Here is a 25,794-nt window from a genome sequence, read left to right on the forward strand (position 1 = left end):
TGAGAGAAAGGAAGGAAGGAAGGAAGGAAGAAAGAAAGGAGGGTGGGAGGGAGATAGTGTGAGACAGCAAAAAAAAGTGTGACAAAAAATGTGACAGTGGGATGACCTCCCCTGAGGATGTTTTCTCTTTCAAAGTCAAAGTATGATAGAAGGGCAACAACAGCTGATTTCCCAAAGCTTTAATGACCAAAAAAACTACAACAACAAAACAAAAAACATTAACTATCATATATGTTGAAGGGTAGTAGTAAAAATGTACATATGCTGTGTAGATGCTACATAGCAGATTCCCAGAGGCAACAAAAGCCTCTAATGGCCTTGTATGTATCCAGACTAGGGCGCCGGAGCATGATTTACATGCTCTGACATGGCTATGCTAGCAGGAAGAAGGAGAAGAATGGGGCTGCTGTCACACTCGTATAACAAAGTAAAAAAATTGGGCTTCATTTGTGCCGGTGTCTGACCTTCTCATGGTCAGTGCAGATCTGGATGGCGTTCGGGATGAGTTTGGCAGTCTTCTCCTTAGTCAGAGTCGTCACGTCTTTCAGCAGGATGGTGATCTACAAACAGGACCAGGCCAGATTCAGTATGTGGTTGTATATGCATATGAAGAGTTCTCCTTATCCGACTTAAGTGTCGGCGTATATCTATATTGCTCAATGACGAAGTGTTCTTAAATGGAACGTTATCTGATTAGAGTGTGATAACTCTCTGCCACGCACACGTTTAATTTACATGAGGGCTAGTGTGTGTGTGTGTGTGTGTGTGTGTGTGTGTGTGTGTGTGTGTGTGTGTGTGTGTGTGTGTGTGTGTGTGTGTGTGTGTGTGTGTGTGTGTGTGTGTGTGTGTGTGTGTGTGTGTGTGTCCTGGGCATGACGTTAAACTGCCCCGTTGTAACTACCACCGTTAATGTAGTAGGTGCACATTTAAGATGCATTCACAACTTCTGGGGACTGTGTGCTTCATCCGATCAAAAGCTTGCTTACAAGAAGGCGCTGCTCACCAATGGAGTATACCGACAGCCGACGCTGCCTGGCGGCCCTTCCCGTGAGCAGATACCGGGAAGAGAGGCGGTGTAACTACCACCCGGCGGTGGATAAAGACCCGGCGGCCATCTAGCTGTGTGTCCGCTAGCTGAGGAACAACAATGGGTGGACAGACGTTCGGGCTCGTGGGAGCAGCTACGGAGAGCGCTTTGACACCGGGCGGCAGTGCAGGAGTGGACTGGGAACTTTGTTTCCTCTGGTGGTCCAGCCTGGGATATGCCCGCAGACTGGTTGTTAGAGCGGGTTTCGAAAACTTGGGACGCCCAGAAACGAGGCAGGAGGGCTGGCAGAGTGTTGTGCTGTCTCTGCTATGATTGTCAGCCGCCAAGCGGAGACACTGCTGCTGGTGCCCACGGAGGGCTGGGTCACATGACATGCTTGTTGTATCATGAGGACATACTATGCCTTGACTTTGTGGATGTAACTTTGCTGCACCGTAATATTTGTGTCCTTGTATACATTTCCTTTTGTGTGGACATAAATAAATTGTTAAAGTGTGTGTGTGTGTGTGTGTGTGTGTGTGTGTGTGTGTGTGTGTGTGTGTGTGTGTGTGTGTGTGTGTGTGTGTGTGTGTGTGTGTGTGTGTGTGTGTGTGTGTGTGTGTGTGTGTGTGTGTGCATGTGTGCATGTGTCTTACAGTGGTTTCCCAGCGGAAGATGTTGCTGTAGAAACAGAGCCAGTTCTCTGATAGGTAGAGTCGACCCTGAAGCAGGATGTCTTTCTGCAGAGCACAGGAGTAGTCTGGAGAACAGAGCAGAGAGGGATAAGGAAAACAAACAAACTGAGAACAACTGCAGACCTCAGCTTACATAGATTAATTCCATTTCCATTGCCAGTTCGACTTATCCAGGAAGTGAATTTTATTTACAAATCTAATCCTGGGAACGACGTGGCTGCAATGCGGATCTCAGACTTCATGTGGTCAGCCTGTGACATCAGTCATCTATGAAATCAGTCGCCTACTTGTCTATGACATATGTATGACGTATGACTCCAAATTTGGGCAAGGTTTCAGCCCAATTAGAGCCCCATTGACATCCATTATATAATATTATATAAATATTTCAAAAAGTCTAAAACATATGTGAAAAACATTACTAGCCTACTACTACTGGCAGTGTGCACAAGAAACATGCGGTTTGCAAGAAAGCTCCGGACACACAGACAAACCCACAGCTATACTCCTGCAGAGCCATGCCGTAAAAGTAAATTTGTGACAATTTTTTAATTTTGTTTATGACGTTTCTTTTCATGAAACAATTTACACTGAATGACTGTTCTCATTCTTCTCAATTACTGAACAGTATTCTCACTTTACATTTTGAAGTGAAACTTGAATTCGAACCGAACTGACCCCAACCTTGGCTGGTATGCGGCCATCTTCACAATGAAAGGTTTGTAGTAGTAGACATGGATGACAAAGAGTCAGGAGTGCACACCTACCACCTTCTTTCGTGTCCGTTTGTGTAATGTGTGTGATTGTTTGTGTGTACGTGCATGATGCCACTCACCCACTATTAGACGTTCGGTATCAGGCAGCTTCTTGAAAAGTTTACGGAAATCCTCGTTGCGCTGTTTGTATGTAGGACTGAGAACCTGAGATGGCAAAAGGGAAGAAAAAGGAGAACTTGTTACTCTAGCTCTTGACTTGCCTCCAGGTACAACCGATGCCCTTTGGCATCGGTTCTAAAAGAACAAACAACAGAGGCTGAAAGACGTAACTGAAAAATGATTAAATAGGCATAAAGTCAAAAAGGAAGGGGGGAGGAAGCTTAAAATTCTGTCAGTAAAAAAATATTTTCTAATGGCAGGTGGCATACAACAGCCTTGTTTTCATCACCAATTGTTCCTATTTCACAAAGTCTACTGTAGTTTGACCTTCTCTAGAACAGCCTGCCATCAGCAAAATAATGTGCCCTGAAGTGGAAACACCTAATGACAGGTTCCTAATGTATACTTACATTGTACCAGCTCTGCATTTTCTGCAAGGAAAAGAACAGCACATAGTCAGACGGTGGTCAACAGTGTCCAATGCTCGCTCTAGTATATGACAGTGTGGCTAACAGAACAGTTCTCTTTACAAATATTGATGACAGTAGACTGCCTCAATGCTGCATTCTAGGACCACAGAAGAACCATTACCTTTACTTTCAGGTATGAGAGCCAAACAATGTAGGCCTACATTTATATGCAGACCAAACAATAACTATTTCCCCCACCCTTTGATTCATTGGCTTCATTGTGTTTTTATCCTCGTGCCGTAGGGCGGCTTTTATGTACTTTTAAAAGATCAAATTAAAGTGAACAATCAATGCTGTAGGACCCATGTGGCCTCAAGCTATAGCAGTTTTCATGTACCGGTACTTTCAGCATTAGCAGCACTTCTCTGTTTTTGAAGGTGGCTGTACTGTACATGTGTTGCTGACATGGAAAAACAACAGTCATTAGAGCAGTCAGCTGCTACACTAAGCATTCATTAAAGGGCTATGTTAGCTTAAACACTCCAGTGAGTTCCCACAGACTGTCCAATGCCTACATCAAATGAAGTTCGGCTACGAAGACACAGAGTTATTTTTCTACCTGGGGTCTCTTTTTCTAGTCGCTTTCATCATGATGATCCATTTTGAAAATGCATTTATTCAGTGTCACACACTTGAATCACTGTACCATATAGCTGTTAAACTGATGGACAAACGGTAAAAGTTATTAAACACACCCCTTTGTGGTGTGTTTGTGTTTAAAGTGTGAACAATTTAAACACTATAGCCTTCTATACTTCATTGTATGATTGTGTTGTGTGCCAAAATAGCCGATCTACAAGCTGACAAGATTGTCTATTTTTGGCACAACACCAGCCAGCGCACAAATGGGGTATACATTAGGCGTAACATCAGATAGACCTACAGATAATACAATTTTACCTGATATATGTATAGTATAAAAGGACCATACCGCCTCTAAAAGACCAAAGGCTCGACTGGTTGTCTAAACGTAAGTCAAGACCCGCTGCGATGGTTTCCAAGCAGGACTTAAACAGAGATGATCAATTCAAGTGGTTCACAACTTCACAGGGTGAAATAGCGGTGGAGGGAGGAGAATCAGTGAGAAGAGCTCTGTAAGTGAGTATCTGGGTTGTAAGGCCAGCTACCCGGGTTCGTACATAGGGCAACGAGCCCTCTCCTAGTTGGAGTAGAGCTGGTCAATGTCTTGAAGGTCTAGTCTTGCAGATAGTCTCAATGGAAGCTATATTGATGATCCTATGGATCTGATATAGCTCCAAGATTCCCTTCAATCCCTTGCCTTTTATATCGTTGGCTACGATATACCCAGATATGCCAAAAGATATCTATGAGTCTATGATGTCAGGATATGTCAGTTATCTCCATATATGGAGTTCCAGGCATCCTGTGACACGGTCTAACTTGCGGCGGTATGATATGAAAGCCTTCTTTACACACCGCCATTAATACACAACACATCATTGTCTATTCACAGCTTCATATAAAGCATCTAGCTGTAAAATGCATTAAAACGCAATGACCAAAAAATAAACTTGCATCGAAATGGAATGTGTTGGATTACCTATCTCAAGCAAATTCCTTGAAAATCAAACAAACTATGGTATGCTTTGGAAACTAATCAGTGTAAATGTCAAGTATACTGTGAGATGTAGTCAGTGAGATAAACATTCCAGACTGCTGGTATGGTCCTATGGGCTTTGTTAGGTGTTTGCTATTCATTCATTACTTTATTCAGCGGAAGCATGCAATCTGTAAACATGGAAGTATTTTGGGAGCATAAAAAAGTTATCAGCTGGACTGTTATTAATGGAATTCTATGATAACTGTTCATGGTCAGCTAATAGAAACACTTCAATGCTACGTGAGTGTTATTGTGTTGAAAGGACAAGTTCTAAATGCTTAATACAGTATGTTTTTTTCTAGTTTTGTGATTCAGAATTGTGAAATTTAATAGTATATGTGTCGACAGTAAATATGATTTTTTAAATCTTATCCAGTATAAGAGAACGTGCTGTACTAGGTGAGTGACTAGGGATGTCAACGGTTATTCGGTTAGTTGGTTAGCCGGCTAGCCAGTACCGGGGATGTCCGTGACCATGCCATTGGAGTGGGTGTTCTCGGCAGTTAACCTTACGCTCAACAGACGGCAGTGCGCACTAGATTGATACCGAAAAATGTTGACATGTTAATCTTCCTTAATGAAAATATTTAGACTAACCTAAAGCAGCCAGTAGCCTGGGTCAGGTAAAGCTGTGTAGGTTTGCCTACCGCATTTGAGCTGCGCAGATAATAACGAAAGGAGCCTAAATTAATGTCTTGTATTCTTATAAACATTCATTCTGTGTACATGCATTTTGCATATCGTTTTGGGTATGTGGGTCATCATAAATGTATTTCAGTCTTGGGCTACAATTAAAACATTTTATTTTATTTTATTTTATAATAACCAAATAATGATGTTGGCTAACCGATTGCAAAACTATCCATTAGTGACATGTTGCCTATAAGCGACAGTAGAATACATAGAGTCAACCTTCCACACTTTGAATATGTTTCAAAATGTAATAAGTTTCAAAATGTAGTATATCAATGGAATTCCATGTGTGCAAACCTCACTCTTGTACAAGCTGTCCCACAGATCCCGAAGGTCATTTGTATGCTTTTAGTAGAGCGGATAGTAGGAACAATCGTTCACTTTGTGATACAAGCGTGAAAATTGGCATGAACATTCCTTTAGGTCAACTCTTTGACTTTTTTAATCGAGCCACTCAAAAATCCAAGATGGCGGCCATTTTTCAAGATGGCCGATACCTTAGTGGGCAGTTAAGTGATATGATGGTTTATTTGGTGATACAAGCATGAAAATTGGCATGAGCAGTCTCTGTGGGTCACTTGACAATAGGCCACCCACAGCTACTTGAAATTTCAAGATGGCGGCCATTTTTCAAGATGGCCAACACTTTAGTGGAGCATTTAAGTTATATAATGGTTCATTTGGTGATACAAGCATGAAAATTGGCATGAGCAGTCTCTGTGGGTCACTTGACAATAAGCCACCCACAGCTACTTGAAATGTCAAGATGGCGGCCATTTTTCAAGATGGCCACCACCTTAGTGGACTAGTTAAGCTTAAGAAATCATTTAGTTGGTGATACAAGCATGAAAATTGCCATGAGCCGTCTCAAAAGGTCATTTGACAAGAAACCGCCCACAGCCACTTGAAATTTCAAGATGTCAATCTTTAAATGATACCTTTTCTCATAGAAATGTATTGGGTTCCTCAAAAAGCTCTGTCAAGAGAGGTTGTTTGACTGTGTTTTGTCTGACTCCTCGCCCACGACCTGTCCAGTTTGGTAAGACCTGTCAGGAGTTGCCTCCCACCGGCATAGCTCTCAGGGTTCACTGAGGTAGGCCTAAACAAGCTCCCTTACCACGACAAGGTAACAGTCACAAGGGAGGATATATATATATATATATATATATATATATGTATATATTGTTTTTTTTAAACTAACAGCCATTACATGTGTCAAATAAATACTAAGGGGTGGGGAAACAAAAAATAAGATGAATAAATTAGCACAGTTGTGGTGCTGATAAGCACAGTTGTGGTGCTGATAAGCACAGTTGTGGTGCTGAACGGACAGTGCTCCAAAATTATGAGTAATGGCTAATACTGAATGGCAATAGCCACGGAACCATGACAAACGATACTAAGGAACTAAACTGAAAATGTGCTTCACTGTTAGATATGGCAGTGGAAGGCAGTGGAAGCAATGTTACAAAGTAACAACTGAAAATTACACAGTAATAGACTAGATAAAAAGTAAAACATGATGCGTCGATGTGACGAGGGGAAGCCGAGCCATAGGCCTCCACTTGAAAACACAGAGGACAACAGGGAATAACTCTGGCAAAATAAACATGCAAATAGGTTCTAGCAGGGGCAACTACATAGGCATGTGAAACTGAGTCCATATCTGAAGCAGTTACACCTTCCAGTACATGCCTTGGAGCACCCACATTTGGTCAACTCCCAACAACTCTCCGCAATAGGTGGAAGTGGAGTCCAGAAGACTTTCCACTTCTCGTCCTGTTCCACCCATCCCCAGTCAGATGGGCTCGGCATTTGTGGATGTCGCTTCAATGCCTGTCCCCACACGTATCCAGCCTCATAAGAAGCATGTTTGGCATGCTCTTTGAGTGCTGCTTGAGTTGGTGGGATCAAGTCATATTGTCTTTGCTTTCTGGCAAAGAGATCAAGCCTGGCCTCGTTCACAGTTGTGACATCGCTGGACCGGTCATACATTAGATCTTCTTGGCCTCTTGACATGGATATCTTTGGTATCTTCAGTGTCTTCAGCAGATGTAGATGCTCTCTTTTGGGTCCTTTCCAGCTCTGTGTTGTTGAACCTAAGTTTACAGCTTGAATTATATTTTGCTCTGTTTCTTGTCGATGTGCTTTCTATGCCATCACCTTCATCTAGTCGGGTTGGACTAAGTAAGATAGGCAGAGCATTGATCTTATGAAATAATGGAACATTTCTTGCAATGGTATCATAACCAGTACGATCGTGCTCTCTGTTGAATAAACTCGGCTGAATGAGTTTTTCCTTGGTGACCTGCTGACAAATTAAACATCTGTCCCAGTTAGTTTTCACAACTGTTATGATGGCTTCTGCGATGTCTGCAGCATAGGCAGAGGCCGAGGGTTTATCCTTTTACCACCTTTTACCAAGCACTTTGATGTATGGGATACAACTAAGTTCGTGCCTTAACCCTACACTTAGTTCGATCGTTCATCCAATGCCATTTAAATCCTGAGCGATCTGTACACCATCCGGTTAACTAAAACCCCATTAACCTTGGCTCGGCTCTCCCGTGCTGGCACAACCTGTCAATTCAGGTGCGGCTATCTAACTGTTTTGGGGTAAATTAGACAGCATTTGGGATACCAACTTTCAATTAGCTGACATTGAACCCCAGTGATATATCACCAGTGTGCCCTGGTAGTGCAGATATTCACTCTTATCTAATCTATCTATGATCAACAAATCAACACAACTATATTGTGATGTGTTAAAAGTTGTTCTTTAGCATAATAATAATAATCGTCCTTAATGAAAAAAAAACATACATTTCTATGAGAAAATGTATCTTTTGAGGATCCAGGGGGTGGCCATCTTGAAAATAGAAATGTAAAGTGGCTGGGAGTGTTTTCTTGTCAAGCAACCCTTAGAGACTGCTCATGCCAAATTTAATGCTTGTATCACCAAATAAACCATTATATAACTTAATTGCTCCACTAAAGTGTTGGCCATCTTGAAAAATGGCCGCCATCTTGAAATTTCAAGTAGCTGTGGGTGGCCTATTGTCAAGTGACCCACAGAGACTGATCATGCCAATGTTCATGCTTGTATCACCAAATAAACCATTATATAACTTAATTGCTCCACTAAAGTGTTGGCCATCTTGAAAAATGGCCGCCATCTTGAAATTTCAAGTAGCTGTGGGTGGCCTATTGTCAAGTGACCCACAGAGACTGCTCATGCCAATTTTCATGCTTGTATCACCAAATAAACCATCATATCACTTAACTGCCCACTAAGATGTCGGCCATCTTGAAAAATGGCCGCCATCTTTGATTTTCAAGTGGCTCGATTAAAAAAATCGATAAATGACCTCTAAAGATGATCTGTACCAAGTTTCACGCTTGTATCACCAAGTGAACGATTCTCCCAAAATATTGCTTTTAGCCGCTGCACTATTTGTGTGTCTGACAAGTGTCGAGTCGACTGACGTGTTGCACGACTCAAGTGACATCAAACAACAAAAATGTGTCCAGAGGACTTTTGCAGAATGTGTTGTGCACCCCTGTAACGAACGGTCACGGACTCTTCAGAAAATGTTGCGTACTGTGATAGGCTGGGAAGATGAAGTAAGCTCCCCGATGCACTTGACCGTATTCACTTCCTTGTTTACATTTTGTGGCAGCGCTGTTGGCTTGAGGCTATTTCCGTTATGTTTTGTAAATATTTGTCAGTCATTTCTTTATATATTAGTATATAAGTTATTTGTCATATCTGCCCTGGGCAATTTTTGTTTACAAAGCCTAAAAGGTAAACATAAAGGTAATGTTTATTCATTTGTTCCAAAGTTCAATGCAAGTAAATGAATGCAAGTAAACACTTACCTTGGCATTGCGGCTGAAGTGGCGGGAGGCGAGGGGGTAGGCCGAGGTGAGGGAGGCGGCAGACGGTATGTGTGGCAGGGGACTCTCCGAACCCCCTCCACCTCCACCGCTGCTCTTCTCCCCTGCCGCTCCCTCACTCTCGCTGGCTCGGCCTCCCCCCAGGACCCTGCGGCGCAGGGAGGGAGAGCTGCCAGGGGTGCTGCGCGGGGAGTTACTGGCCGTACTGAACGAGCAAAAGAGAAAAGGGAGAAGAGAGAGGAAGAGAGACACAGGTTAGCTAGCTCGGGGAAAGGAGAGTGGAGAGAGTAGCCGCTTTCATATTTTATAAAGCAGCTTCACTCTGTAGGGCCAGCAATGCCTGGCTGGACAGAGAGGCAACGTTATACCCTCATCTCACAATCCCCTTGCACAGCAAAATCCTCAGTGTTAATTTAACTCCCAAGAGTGTACAAATGGAACCGGAAACCGGAAGGTTACTTGCACTTGGTTCCATTTGAGTGTACAAATGAACTCCTAATAGTTAATTTGTACAATTGTACACTTGTATAATCACTTTGTACAATTTAGTGTACACATGGAACCAAATGGGCACTACGGGTCCACTTGGTTCCATTTGTACACTCTTAGTTAAATTAATTAACACTAAGGATTTTACTGTGTACCAAACCCACACGAAGGGACCAAAATAAACAGATCACTCAGCTGCTTTGCCAGTAGCATCGATTGAACCAATTACTAGCTAGAGAGCTGCAGTAAAGACATTTACAGCAAATGGACTTTGAACCTCTGTCTCAGCGAGAAAATGCAAGCTACACAACACATGGCTAGCAGTTTTCTTGAGAATAAACAGCTGACTGTTGCAAGAGAGATTGTGGGGTCAGGTTACAACAGGTCCATTGAGCCTTTTCTTCCAGTGCAAAAAAAGTAAAGATGCAAAGGCAACAAGTCCAATAAATTGTCTAATGAGTGGTTATTTCCGCTTAATCAAGCTGAACATGTAAGCATAGATGAGGCTACACTGTTGTCTTAGCCCTGGGGTCATCACAAACAGAGAACTAAGAGAAGCATGAGACAAAGTCAAGCTTGTATAATATTGCTGCTATAAATAGTAGATTCCCGTCTCACTGTACACTTCAGTTAGAAATACTTCTGTTAAACCTAAAGTATTGTTTCTGCTTGAACAGTCTATTAGGGTTCTGTTGCTGCCAAAACATGTGCATCTCATGTTCACAACATGGACCCATGAAAATGTCTATTTATGCCACAACATAGTTACCATGGTTGCACGTCACTCCTTCAAAAGTGAAATGAGTCAGGCTAACGACAATCCTGTGAATCACACACACACACACACACCTGTTTATCCTCGTTTGAATTAAATTTGCCTAAAATGACGTCATGAATCAGGTGTCACTCCAGGAGCGTTCCCCCAAAATCAACATAATATCATTGAATATGAAATGACAAATATATAATCCTTCTAACCAACTGACTAATGCCCACACACATAGCATACCCAGTGTGGAGTACTACTTCTGTTTGGCACCAATTAGCCTAATGAACAGTTTCATTAATTCATCTAGAAAAATAACCCAAGGACCCACTCAGAAAGGACTGAACACGCATAACCGCCTCTTTTCCTCAAATAAAACCGGTCTCATATTCACTGACTCACTTTCCCTTTTCTTGCACACTCAGTTCCCTTTTTTTATTGCTGCACTCACCCCCTTTTGCATTATCCTCCCTTCCTGTGCTCTCTCTTTCCAAATCAGCTCCAATCCCTTAAACCTGCCAGAATGCAACTGGACTGCCGTTGTCCTGGTGACCAGAGGTAGGGGGGTGGGAGTACCGGTGTAAATATCAGCATCTCCAAGGAAACGTTGCTGACTGATGGAATAACTGGTGACTCTGAGAGGTGTCAATCTCAGCATGGGAATTAAAGAGAGTGGCCAGCAGTCACAGAGGCACATTACACCTGCTGCCAGATTTGAATCATTTGGGATAATAAACTAATATTATCTTATGCTTGGTTTATTATCCAAAGATAATCGGATTTTGTTTTTAAATAACAATCAAGCATATCAACTAATTCCTCCCATACCATTTCGAGAGTGATGTAAAGTGACACTAAGCTATCTTCAGTCACAGCACACTGTTAATAAGCTTGTTGTGGCATCCATATGACCTGGACATTAGCCAAATCGCGCGCGTGCTCGTGTGAATCTGTGTCAGTGTGTGTTTACAAACTTAAGGCTAAATCCTCCAGCAGACGTAATGGAAAGGCTACATGCAACATTGCCAGAATGTTCCTCGCACTTCTGTGTGTGTATGCTATCATGCTATAGGCCTAAGAGTGATGTTTAATTGCATCGGCTACATGTAAATAGCCGATCTAAAAGCTCGCATCGCAAGGCGTTGTAAAGCTTGTAGATCGGCTATTTTCAAAAACTATTGAAATAAAATGTGGAATATTTGGAATATTTTTTTTGAAACATTCTACAACAACACAAATGCTCCCTGGACCCTGGCACAAAACATTTATAAAAATATTCGAGAACCACTGGTTTAAAAAACACAGAGTGTAAACTGCATGGGAAATGATTTCAGATAATATAAGTAAAACGACGAGACATGGGTGTCAGTGGGTCGAATAGCATAACGTATACGCCTCGAGGCAGAGACTGTCTGTGACCGAATAATGAACCACACACACGATCACGTCATTCAATTCAACCGCCGACTACTATGGCTTGCAGATCGGTCCCATATACAATAGACAGCAGCACCATGGCTGTCCCACCCATATTCCCACTGGGATATGCACAGGCTGCGACTCCTTTTGATCACGCGGACGGAATGCTCCTGTGAATTCGCTATGTAACATAAACAAAAGGCACAGCGGACATGCTTCGCCGATGAGAATATCGCGCTGATTCGCGCAATCAACCAAGTGGTGTATATACGTATATCACTTACTCGAACATGTCATTAAGTGGTTTGCGATGAAAGTGATGTCCACACACACGATCTGTATCAATATGGCACCGGTCTTGTGTGCACTGACACTGTCCGACAGCCGCTACAGTGTATCCATTCTCCTCTACGCGGGTCGGCGAATGGAAACGTGCCCATTATTATTATTATCCTATTATTTCGGACCGTTCCCCACCATCCATCATGACCGATACCCTCGCACTGCTCGCAGCCACCAGGTACTACAAGACCTCTCTGCTCCTCGTCCGTTTCCACCAGGACGGTCAGGACCCGTTGCTGCGCTCATCAGTAATCCTCGTTGCACTGAACACAGAGAGAGAGAAGGGACGATCGACGGAGGGAGGAGGAGGAGGAGGAGGCACTGTGCGAGAGAACAGTAGTAGTGGTTCTCAAGTGGATTCCAGGGACTCTCTGGGTTCCTTTAGGGGGGTCTAAATTGACCCTTACAAGTCTGTAACTCTGACAGAATGGACCCTAACGGGTCCATTTGGTTCCATTTGTATTCTGTCAGAGTTAAAGGACGACTTCACCCATTTTCAACCTATCTTCATATAATAGGTCCTCACTAATGCTCATGATAAAATTATTAAAAAAAATTCTACTTGGTCTGTGTCTCAGAGGAGGGCTGTGGACAGTCCAGAAACCCGTCTACCAGTGACATCATCGTTAGGCAGGATAATGGGATCTATTATTGCATTGCAACTTTCCAGGAATACAAAGCCTGCAGTTTCTATTAGCTTGGATTCCCCATCGATGATGTCACTGGTAGACGGGTTTCTGAACTGTCTACAGCCCTCCTCTGAGACACAGACCGATTAGGAAAAAATTGTACCATTATATCATGAGCATTAGTGAGGACCTATTATATGAAGATAGGTTGAAAATGGGTGAAGTCGTCATTTAAGTTTGAGAACCTCTACACTACAGTAGTGTTCAACTGAGGAACCGCGATAAGGATGATGATGAAGCAGAGACAAGACAAGATCTATGGGTTCTATCAGAACGCAACATGGGGCTGAAAGTTCTCAGGAGAGAACAGCGTGATGGAGAAGGTAAAATGCATTGGACTAAATATCTTACTAGAACAGACTCAAGTTAATTATAGACGTCAAAGGCAACCCACATAGTGTTTCATCTAATAACGAAAATACAGGACAGATCATGGCTTTATGGCACTGTAATTATAAAGGCCATGGCTGCCTTTAGGAGAATCCACCTTGACCACATGGCTCCGGCTGCGACCATCCCTCTGGATTAGAGACCACATTATAATCCACAGTGGGTTTGGCCAGAGCCACAGCTCCTCCATTCTATCTCCCTCTCTGTAATCTGCTTTTCTGAGGTTCACCAGTGGCCTGTTGTAAGCTCTGAGTTCATGGGCCAAGTGGGCATGATGAAGGAGCGAAGGCAGGGAAAATCTGCTGTAGGCTTCAAGAAGAACCAGTCATGTTTTACTGGCTCCTTGCACAAAAGGACCATAATATCAGCGGGGGTTTGCAAGTGTTCTTGATCGATGCCAGTTACCTCAATGGCTGCTTACAGAGCTTTATAAACAAGCTCTGTACTCCGTTTTGGTGGACATGCTCCGCAGCCCCAGGCATATAACCACACTGACCTTGTTCTGTCCTTCGCTGTGCATAAACATACAACATACAGTGTATGTCTATGTCAAGCAATATGCTCACAAACAACTTTAATTGGGTTCAAACTAAAAGCTACATTCTGGGACTTATTTTAATGAATACAATCTGTATGGTATGGAGTATCTATAAAGTATAAAATATAACTTCGTCAACACAGACTAAATTGTTCATGCGAGTTTGTTTAATAACTTCGGAGAAAATGAAAACATTGTCTTACTGGCAGCATGCACAAGAAATTTGGATCTGATCGGCCCATGTACAGTCGTTTGCAAGAATATCCGCAGACAGATTCTAGATAGCTTGCCAATGACTGTAAAAATAAAGCCACTAATTATGGCAGAATGCACTGTTTAGGTAGATATGGTTGAAGCTGTGAATAGACAATGACAATATATTATATTGATGCTGGTGTGGACTTTAAAAGAATGTCTAACATGTTTATTTGGGGTGGCTGTAGTTTAGAGGGTCAGAGAAGCTGTCTGGGAATCAGAAGGTCACCCGTTTGACCCTTGGCTCGCCCAGTGTACATGTTGAAGTGTCCCCGAGCAAGACACGTGACTTAACCCCTAACAGCTCCCCCTGTGTGATCATCAAAGCTTATCTGAGCAGCCATTATCTGGGTGAAGCTGTCCCCCTGGAGACCAGAAAATACTTCAGTACTCCCTTGACTTTACTTGAGAACCTTCTCTAGAAAAACAAGATGGAGTCTAATAACAGCGTGGCTTACATGTTGATATCAGACTTAATGTGGCCAGTCGGTTGTCTCCATATTTGGACAAGGTTTGGGCAATTTGACCGCCTTTGACTTCCAGTATAAAATTAAAGTAAGTTAAAAGAAAACATTTAGGAAAAAAATTTGCTTTCTTGTAGGCCAGCAGGCACAAGAAATTTGGCACTGGTGGTTTGCGAGCTTAGATAAGAGAGATAAGTGCACATCCACTTAAGTGTCCAGGTGCAGGATGTAGATCAAGATAAAATAAAGTCTGCACACTCTTAATATGCTCCATGGCATGTACGTTTGTTTAATGCCGAAACATTTCGATCACATAGATCTTCAGTAATTCATTCATTCCTGAAGAAAATCTATGTGATCGAAACGTAGACTCTGCCATAAACAAAAGTATGTGGAGCATATTACTAATGTGCAGACTTTATCATTTTATCCCTGGTTTGTGAGATTACACAGACAAGACTCGAGAACCCTTTCTAGAAGACTCAGGCCCTACAGTGCCACGCCATAAAAATCACTCATTTGAACAGCGCAATAAAAAAGTGGGGGCAGTGAGGCAAGTTGATTATGGCAGATTGCCTGTAAGCCAATTAGAGGGGGCTCTTTATGCATACACTATTGCGCTCAGCACATTTTCAGCATTGACAAATCAAAATCTCTAGGGTATCTAGTTTCCTGCTTGAATGAGTGGGGTCCAAATCCATTATGCACGTCTATACTTTTAATCAACCAGATTTGTTTTGACAAAATAAGTTCCAATGTACGCAGTAGTGCTGGTATGGGGGCAATTGATTAGCAAGGTGTTGAAATGTCTGCACTAGGCGGCTTATCTATCCAGATAGAAGAGCTGAACATCAGAAGAATGTCAGGAATGAAGAGTACCTTTATCTTTATAAACAAGATTAGATTGAACTAGAAAATGTGCTCCTCGGAGCACAGGTCTCCGCCAGTACTGTTCCTGATTAATCCTGTCTTACCTATTTATATTACATATTGTCACGTGTCACTTGACCAATGTTAGCTTGACCAATGTTACCTCACTTAAAAAAATCACACCCTGTGTGAAGTGGGCGGTGTCTTGCTAGCTAATCACAATACTGAATGGAGTCAACCAATCATGTACAAAAGATAAATACATTTATTGAAACACTCTTTATGATGGACGAAACCATAACTTGAAAAAAACCAATTTTTGGTTTTTTTCAAGTTATGGTCTCTTATATAGGGCTATGCACATGTGTCATGTGACACTGGCCAATCACAGTCCTGAATAGACTGTGATTGGCCAATCACAGCGCAGGATAATTGTACAAATTTCCTGGGCCCAGATCACAGCGCAGGGAAATGTACATTTATCCAAATCTCACTTATAGGGGCGGTTTCACCGCCCAAAAATATAAATGGCTTTTTGAAGTGACACACCTATTCATGCGTCTCGCTAGCCAATCAAAAGCATTGGTGACAACGTATTGTCACGTGTCACGTGAAGCTTGACCAATGTTAGCTTGGCTAGGGGGGGGGCGACACACAGCGGGACGGGAACGAAAACATACTCTCCACCTCTGGCGGAGACAATAAAGGTGTGGCTTCTTGTGGAGCTCAGAATTCATGTGGCCAATCTGTGACGTCAGACACCTATGATGTACGTATGGCCTAACGCAAGGGTTCCTAAACTTTTCAGGCCACGACCCCCCAAAATAAATCATATTTGAACTGACAAGCACTTTGAATTGTAGGCATTTAGTTTGACTCGGTTCCACAGATACATATTGTGAAAAAACACCTCGCAGCTTGTAGATCGGCTAGCCTATTTCTCAGTTTGGGAACTAATGTACTGTATACTGTGTGAGCCAAGCCTTGGCTCATGGGTGCAGGGGTTTGTTTCTTTAATTAATGGCCTAGGCCTGCTCTATACTATGTGAAAAGCGCTTTTTGGTGAGGGTAATCTCTTTTTTGATTTGACGGACGCTAAAATAAAATTGACATTACTTAAAATCAACTTGACTTTACTTCCAGGGGGTGGGGCATTGCCTTGGGGGGCATGTAACGAGTTATCGTGAGACGATTAAAATCGATTCAAACTGGTGACTATTTAAAAACGGTGAAATAAGAAATTTATCACGATGCAAACAGCAGAGGGCGCAATCGAGTTGGACTCCCTTCCTTGCTCACAGCTATTATTTTGTCCCTTCAGGGGCTCTGTAATTTCTGCTTGCGTCGTCACGCACTGAACACCCGACCGAACGTCCTCTCATGAAGCGCTGCATAAAGAGGGAAATGTGCATCGCATGATGTAGGCCTAAACATGTTTATTTGATTGATGAATGGCCCAAACTATACCGTTTACTGAGAGGACCCCCTCCCCCGTCTGATTTAAACTCTGTAGGTGCTTCAAATGAGAGATTAGATAAGAATCAATTGATTCAATCGCTATATATCTGAAAAACAGTGTTGAAAGGAGTTTGACGTCAGTGGTCAGATTGTTAAATATTAAATTAGATTATTATTCATTGAACTCTGCTGCCGTACTGAGGCGCTCCAGATAAGCAGTTTTCATTAGAAGCCTATCAGTTGTAAGTTTCCCTTATTACATAAATGTGTTGTTTTGTGTGTGTTCCTTAGAGTTAATGCATGCATATCATGAATAAAAATGCATTATTTATTTTCATATATTGATAAGAGAAAAGATAAGGGAAAATACAGTTGTTAAAAAATACATGATTTTTGTAAGAGAAATAATCAAGGTTTTTCAGGAATTTGTCTGGAAATTTATTTTGTTAAAAAAACCGAACTGAGCTAATATCTTACATTATGTTTGGGATCTACGACTACTAGGCACCATGAAAAAAGAAACATATTTTTGCTTTTACTATGAATAATACCATAAACGGTTTATGCCTCTGCCGTCGTTATTTATTCAGCACAACCCAAATAGTCAAAAATAAAATATTCTCTGCCTGTGTGCCTAAATAAGCCTTCAAAGCAAGTCTTGGTTATGAGCCAAGACAAAGACAGCCTAAAGGGCTGTAGTCTATATGACTTATATGTAGTGGAGGACCATGTAAGACTAAACATCTATTGGATGTTGGAGAACTTGAACTTGAACTCTCTCAAAAGGAGTGTACCCTTAAGGTTTACCCTAATTTCTTCAAAAACTGTGAACTGGTTTTTCCAGTCTCCAAATTGTAAATCCACATAGCATACTTTTTTTTAAAACATTAATCCGACAACAAAAGATTAATATAATTCCACCTAAGGTTAAGGCAATATGTGTGATAACAAGCATAACTAGGTCAATAAATTGTTGGGTAAATGAAGTGGACAAGGGCACAGCTGTTCCCATGGAGCAAAGAGAGAAACACCCTCCGCTTGCCCTACAAGCCCTTTGACAGGCCCACAGAGCACACTGCAGCACCGCCAAGGACCTCCTCCGATTGGACTCACATGACATCATCAGACACAGAGCCCACTCCTATTGGTGGGAAGTGATGTCATGAATCAGAGGCAGGATGAGTGCGGCATTAAGACCACCTCTAGATACTTGTGACTGGCTGTACTCTAAATTCCACTTAGGTTCCTCACATTCCCTGATAACTTATGGTTTACACTTCACATAGCCTTGTTTTGCCCGTTACAATTGTATTTTTTAGTCTCATATCTCACAATCTTAAACCACTTAAGCCCTGTGAACATTTTAAAAAATGTTAAAAATGTTGTCATTACAGGCGACATTTTTGAAAAATGACTATAACGACATGCCCAAAATAGAGATGCCAAGGTTAGAGTGGATAAAGTAATATTCTGTACCCTCGAATATGCAATATTATATAACCAATTGCCATACAACTAGTTGCCTAACTATCGGTGCATAACCTGTTTGGAATTATCTGATCGCTGAAATTCCATCATCTGGGTGGTTATGCTAGTTCTTTGTCTTACAACATCATGCCATGAATCAACCCAAGTTAATCAGGACTGTCCTCTGTGGTTTCAGCCATTAGCTAATTAACTCCAACTTGTTCCAAAATAGTTGGCCTGCCCGGGCCCCCGCTTTGGCATCTCGAGAAGACTTGACCAATTGTATCTCTGTCAGATGTCAGGGCCTTTTCACCACTTAAGCCTATACACCAGGGTTCACAAGGGGAGGGGTCTGTACTTGGTCTTCTTTTTCCCTCTACACTGAATCTCTTCGCTGAAAATAGTCAATCTACCAGGTCACAAAGCAATGTGTTGTGACATGTTATGAGCTTGCAGATCGGCTATTTTTGCAGAATGTTTGCCTATTATGACGTGCCCACTTCATGGGGTTAAAGCCTCTAGAAACTTGCCTTGAAATAGTAAAAATGCATATGAAAAAGTTTAGGGTGTTATTAAGTATCCACTAAAATAAGTGAAAATAAATGTTTTTTATAACTATTAGAAAAACATAGTAAAAAAGTTAATCAGCTGTTTTTGTGACTGTATATGCATGCCAGATCACGTTTTGATCATCTCCCTGGTTTTTCCGATGTCAATAATCTATCAACAGTCACGCACAGTAAATGGCTACTTATTTTTTCCTGCACTTAAAGAAGAAACAGGATATTTTCATTATAAAACTAGGATAGTTTTAACATTTCTTTTTTGTTATTTTGGATTTGCCATCATAAAGAGAGATTAATCCTGTAATCTTAATTAATCCCGTCCTTGTGTTGTGTTTGTGTTGTTTTTCTTTTTTGTTGTGGATCTTATGTGTTTCAAATAATGTTGACTGAATGCAGAATTTAGGTTATCAGTTTACATGATCAAAACAGTGCCGGGAGAGAGAGGCAGATTGAGTGGGAGCAGAGAGGTAATTGTTTGTGCAACAATTACCTCTCTGCTCCCATGATGTGGATTTCTTTTATGATTGGTTCTCTGAATTAAATGCGTAATCTTTGTAATCAATGTCCCAGCATAACCACAACCCAATTCAAACCCAATATAAGTAAAACTTACAAAAACATGATATTATTTTTTATTGTTTTGATTGAAATTAATGTTATACTTTTTAGAAGCTTACTATTATACTTTTTAGAAGCTTACTATTATACTTTTTAGAAGCTTACCATTATGTACATAAGACACTAAACTACATAGTTAGAAGGCTATTGTTTTGGGTTTCCAGTGGCTTTAACACCAACATACACATAAACTATAGTTCAGACAGCTAGGTTTTAGTCTCTCTTCACAAGCAAATCTGGGTTCTGTATTCATGCAAATTCTCCTTTGAGTGAAAATAACTCCAAGCGTAACCCACGTTCATAACACTGATGTTGTGAGGACGCTCTGTTCTGAACCACTGTGACCTCGGGCTGCTGCAGCCACAAGATAAGTGAGCCCAACCTTGAAGGGAGGACCCCCGAAAGTTCACTGCATGACTACCAATGAAGCTTTACTTGCGGCCGAAGAGGAACACCACAATTAACCACGGTAGTCTTGTACACCTAAATTCCCACTGGCATACCATCACAATGGCCATTTAGTTATGCACCCTCCTGTGTTCACATGCTATTTGGGGCAAAGCCAGAGCACTAACCTGCAGCCGATGCTGTCCCAGTCACTGGAGTCCCTGCTGAGCAGGCTCCTGAGGGACCAGCGGGAACGCCGGACGGGGGACACGCTACGCGATGAGGAGCGAGAAGGAGGACGCAGGAGGAGGTCCCGGACATGCTCTTCTCCCTCTGTCTGAGAAGCCAGAGAGGGGGAAGGCGAGGGGCTCCTCCAAGAAGCGCTGCGCCTCTTCTCAGCCGTCTCCACAACAATCCGCGGCGGTACCTCCCATTGCCGTTTAGGAGAGCTGTCCTGCGGTGCCTGTTGCTCTTCCTCGCTCCTCTTCTTCGCGCGGGTCCTGCTGCGGTGCAGTCGATGGTGTCTGTGGGAGCGCGAGGCTCTGGGGCTAGGTGAGCAAGACCAGGACTCTGTGTCAGAGGACGGCGGTAGGATAGTCAGTGTGGGGATGGAGATGGGCTGGGCCAGAGTGTTACCTTCTGGTCTGCTTGGTGAGGACATTGTCATCATTCTCACCACTTACCTCAGCTGATTTTCAAAGTCGGTCAAGGGCCCAGAGCAGATGAGGTTGACTGTGTGACTGGCTGGGGGGTTCCAGTCATGCCAAGTTTCTTGGCAACTTTGTGGAAAATCCCTTCCAATTCACAGTACGCCTTGGATTAAGGCTAGTTAAGTGTTTCTCAAATAGTATTTTCAAAAAAATGCATACGATAGTAGTCTAACAGCAGAACAATATAGATGACAACAACATTGTGGTGTTTCCTTCTCATCTTGGCCCCCACAGTCAGTGATGCATCAGGGTGATGGTAGCAGGCCTTCTTCAGAAATTAAAAGCCCTCTGCAGCCATCTTTTAAGATAATCCATTAGCTGTCCAGCCCGTCAAAGCTTAGGCCTGTGGCCAAAACAGCAGTTGATTTCTGCACCTCACCAGGTCTACGCCGCGTTTTCTCCTTCAGTATATTGCCTCTCCCTCCTCCCCTTTCAGCAGATTTCACAAGGTTCCACTTGCATAATGAGTCTCATCATAGCATGGGTTGAACACAGACAGACCTATGTCCGGTGGTGTCTGGGGTCTGAGGGGAAGAGATACTTTGCATTCAAAATGGTAGTCAAACAACCTAATCCTTTAATAAAGTAGTCTTGAAAGATAACGTTTCACCATGACCGCTCGAATGAATGATTGTGAGGCAAAGACTATTTCTGTTTATTCACCGACTGTCTGTATAACCGATTCCAGGAATGTCAAGTATCACATTCCAAGATTGTTAGTTCCCATGTGGATGTAGATCAATAGGCTTAGTATTCACGGTAGGGTTGCTCGAAATTATTTTTCACATTGCCCAGCTTTGGATCATTGTTTGGATACTCTATTAGTAAGAGACTATTCCTCACTCCCTTCAAGTAGTAACTCTGAAACAGCCACATCAATTTGAACAGAAGAGCCCTAACCACGAGACAGAAATATGCTATTTTCAGGTAATACCATCACAAGTCCGACCAATGTCTCACCACCAAATTCTCAAAACAGTGAGCAGGTGCAATGAATATTAAGCCGTTTCCATGTCCAACAATGACTAAATTCCAAAACCCCACACTAAAAGCACAGACAAATGATCTCACCTAGATACAATATCACCAACTGAAATAAGAGTGCATAATCTGCATATAGTTGACAATCAATAGTCCATGTCACCATTTAATAATGATAACTGCCTCAACAACACAACCAAAGCAAATCTACTGCCAGAGAGGTATAACAGTGCAAAAAAAAAAAAAACTGTAACGATGTGATGTGACTGTAATGATTGGTGTATATGACTGTGTATATCACTTGTTTGATTTCAAAGCAGGCACTTCCAAAGCAATAACCCAAGAGAGCCAGACAGTATATTTGCAATGATCTGTTTGAACAAGAACAATCTTGGCATGGTGGTGTTTGCCCAGTGTAATCCATCATAATTATCCTCCTGCCCTCACAGGCCTGTATTTTATATTAGCCATATACAACACAAGACAGTTAAGGGCAGAGGTGAAGTTGTGCTCAGCTTAACTGTGTGATGATGACCCTTGATTAGATCATGGAACAACAAAGCAGTGTGCAGAGAAACTCACTTCTTAAACAAGTTCCCTAGAACAGTGGTTCTCAAAGTGGGTTTCTTGAGGGTGTTCCAAATGGACCCTTACAGATCTGTAACTCTGAGAGTGTACAAATGGAACCAAATGGACCATTTGGTTCCATTTGAACACTCTAACAGAGTTATGGGGGTCCTTGACGTTTTAAAGTTTGAGATCCACTGCCCTAGAAGCCAGCTCGCAGCATTACACTATTTGCTGTCTGTGTGATATCACACTATCATCAACTTATCAGTTTGTTTTGTTTACTTGAGCTCAAGTGACGCATTCGAATCGTCTGAAGTAAAATGTATGTTTTTTTTTGCTCAGCGACGTTGTGGTAGGAGTGTGATCTGCACTTATACTACACAAGACTCAGAGGCAAACAGCCCATGGCTTTGGACACTTTGCATCTTAATCATCAGAAGTAGAACACCCAGGCCCAAAAGCTAAACTGTAAATCAGGCAACGGGGGGCAAACTGAACTGGTGGTGGAAGCCAAACTTGATGGCGTTATTTTTTATTTCCTACCTCCCATTTGATGAATTTCCTCCATTTCTGTTATCTTGCTCGGCCTCGAAAACGAGCCTTGCGACGGTGCGAGGAGTGATGTTAAAATCCACTTTTTCACAGGAACACATCAACATTCTCAGAAAAGCATCTGCTACAGCTAACGGTTAGCCTCAGCCAAGCTACAAATACCCTACTACAGTACTGCAGAGTGCCCACAGCTCCCCAAAAATATGTCTATCTGGCTAGCAAACTATCATTCTCAATAACGGAAAACCTAGACGACACTTCTCCCACTTCTTATTTAAAAACATGATTATGTAAAAGTCTTATCAAACTAAACGACCGTCCAACCAGAAGAGTTCAGTGGGTAATGTAGCTTTCTGGCTTTTAAACTCGATCGCACAGACAAGCTTTTTTGTCTGAAGTAAAAAACGAAATGAAGTCAATGCCGGGGCCGATCAACTTGTTAACGCGGGGGGAACGTGAGAGGAACAACACCGAACACATTCTTGTGTTCACGTAGTTGTGGGGTAAAAACACAAACTTTCGCACATTTCCGTGCCTTCGTAACACCACAGTTCCGTAAAATACGACTTGCTGTGTTTCTAATTATACAAAAGCATATACGCTATGTCTTCTTTTAGCAGACGAGCTACCCCCGTGACAAACTTTGTGGTACGGTCCGGGAAATAACTGTTCAGACTGAGGATGTGGGCTGTTCTGCAAGCAACAGCTGAGAAGAGCATCTGGAGTCTACACAAGCCTATATTGTATCTACAGCAGTGGTGGAAAGTAACTATACGTACATTTACTTGAGTACTGTACTTAAGTACAATTCTGAGGTATTTGTACTTTACTGGAGTATTTTCGATTTCCGATTTCCAATCTTTTTACTTCTACTGCACTGCACTATACATCTCAGAGGCAAATATCGTACTTTTTTTTACTCCACTTCAATAAGTTGAAAACTTTAGTTACTAGTTAGTTTGATTATTATTACAAAACATACATTAGCCACTTCAGCCCTGCCCTGTATACATTTCGGCCATTTGAAAGTAGCAGATTTACATGCTTTTCAATCAAAGTATATTCTAAAATTGTTCTTCAAATAGTTTTCCCTCCTAGATCCACAACCGAGAACAGGCACTGTCATTTTACCCTGTGAAAGCCTAAAATATCCTGAAATGTAGCTAAATTGAAGGGAGAGTGAAAATATAATTCAGTTACCAGTAGAAGTAAAAGCATCTGGAAGGAATATTGCGACCCCTTGTGTCGAATAAGATTTTGTGCAGTTATTTGGAACTCGAGTCTTTGCCCCACAATACCGTTATAACACAGGCTACTACATATTATGTATTTAGTGCATTTTGTGAAGTGACGTAATGATCTTAATATAGTGCAAATGTATTAATTGTCTGTATGGCATAAAAAAACACCTTTTCAGGAACTTACCTCTTGCATCCCTCCGCAGCATTGCCTCATATGGCCACTGTTTCTCTATTCTGAACTAGTGGCATTACAGATGCAAACTGTAAGCGATATGATATCCTGTCCTCCAAACCACATGGTTAGGTCACCTTGTCAGAAGGGTGAATGCAAGACAGGAGATCTGTGAAATTTAGCATTTCATTTCCTATAAGTACATTCTGAAAGAAACATCGGAATTAAATGCACACAATTAAATGTAATTTGATTAATTGATAGTGAGTCTGTATGCCAAAGCTCAAATCCCTGCATATACCAAAGCTCAAATCCCTGCAGCCTCATGGATTACACATTCTCTGTTTCCTGTTTCTTAACAAACAGTTTTTTTGAGACATTTCTGAATATAAACACTGACTGAATTGTTGTTCATGTAAACACATGAACAACAGGTCTGCCTGGACATTTCAAATAGCTCTCCTAAAATGATAAACTGTATACAAGGGCAAGGGCAGATAGGCTACTCACCACAAACTACCTATCAGCTTTGAGATTGAGCCTGTTGTCGCTTCGGTGTGCTTTCGATAGACTATGGGTGTTGCAATGATGACTTGGCATTTTTTAATTCTCCATACATCTATCTTCTGTCTCCTCAGCCTGCTTCTTGCCATTAAGACATGGACAGCTCCACTTCCATCGGTGCCAATGCAGGATGCAAGAGGCTGTGTTGTAAGTAGCCAGTGCACACCTCTAGAAGTCACTATCGGGTATGCTGCTGAGCGCTTCTGAGCGCTGGATTGGGGACTGGAAACTCGATCTGAGCTAAAAATAAAAAGCACCAGCACACAGTGAAAGGAGGTGTGTCACTCACTGTGTGTGTGTGTGTGTGTGTGTGTGTGTGTGTGTGTGTGTGTGTGTGTGTGTGTGTGTGTGTGCGTGTGCGTGTGCGTGTGCGTCTGTGAGAAAGAGAGAGAGTGTTGCACCTCTGTCATCACACGTGCATAGGTTTATCATATGTCAACATTTCCTTGAAGTTTGTTTTCCCTACAGGACATGCAACTGACCAAGGTCTTTCTCTCTGTGCCTCCCTCCTTCTCTCAGAATCTCTCTCTCTCTCTCTCTCTAGCCCCAGTATCTCTCGCTCTGTCTGCCCAGTTACATGACTGTCTCTGTGCTGCTGTAGTACTCTGTTGATTCAGTTAGCATCATTATCATTCATTGGCCACCTCAAGGTCAAAAGATACAAGGAGAGCCCAGTGGTTCCTATGTCATACAGTCACATGACATGAAAACATCCTTGACATCCAACTCAGTCAAATAGCACTCATACCTTGACTAACAGATGCATGCATCACAGCCCAACTCATTCAAGTGCTAAAATGACATTTATGGCACATGATTACGTAGAAACTCATCCCATTTATCATGTCAGCACTGTGTGTTAACAAGTACCACGTTAATCTCTTGGTCAGTCTGTTTATAAGACAAGGACTTTGTCTGTTTTCTCAGCCTTGACTTCAGTGCCGTTGCTTTCCTACGTGGTTGTTGGCATTGACTGACTGTAAGAGCCTTTGATAGCGGGTATCAATG

The 25,794-nt window shown here is 42.1% G+C and overlaps 1 protein-coding gene across 5 annotated transcripts in view; it reads right to left on the minus strand.

The window, feature by feature from the left end:
* gramd1a (GRAM domain containing 1A) overlaps nt 1–24,353 on the minus strand; it is a 42,610-nt gene extending 18,257 nt beyond the window's left edge. For 2 of the 5 annotated variants that reach the window (XM_080426854.1, XM_080426853.1), the window contains exons 1-7: nt 24,235–24,353; nt 20,185–21,230; nt 9,261–9,483; nt 3,008–3,028; nt 2,558–2,642; nt 1,684–1,787; nt 465–560 (exon numbers count right to left, since the gene is read on the minus strand). In XM_080426854.1, coding sequence (XP_080282980.1) covers nt 465–560; nt 1,684–1,787; nt 2,558–2,642; nt 3,008–3,028; nt 9,261–9,483; nt 20,185–20,666 — 1,011 coding nt within the window. In that variant the 5' untranslated portion in view covers nt 20,667–21,230; nt 24,235–24,353. Of the gene's footprint in view, nt 1–464; nt 561–1,683; nt 1,788–2,557; nt 2,643–3,007; nt 3,029–9,260; nt 9,484–12,236; nt 12,422–20,184; nt 21,231–22,800; nt 23,193–24,234 lie in introns of those variants that run through there. The other 3 variants (XM_080426856.1, XM_080426855.1, XM_080426857.1) reach the window with 2 other exon arrangements.
* Nucleotides 24,354–25,794: the final 1,441 nt, after the last annotated feature.

Source organism: Gymnoscopelus braueri, assembly GCF_963280865.1.
Source record: "Gymnoscopelus braueri genome assembly, chromosome: 4".
Classification (NCBI taxonomy): domain Eukaryota; kingdom Metazoa; phylum Chordata; class Actinopteri; order Myctophiformes; family Myctophidae; genus Gymnoscopelus; species Gymnoscopelus braueri.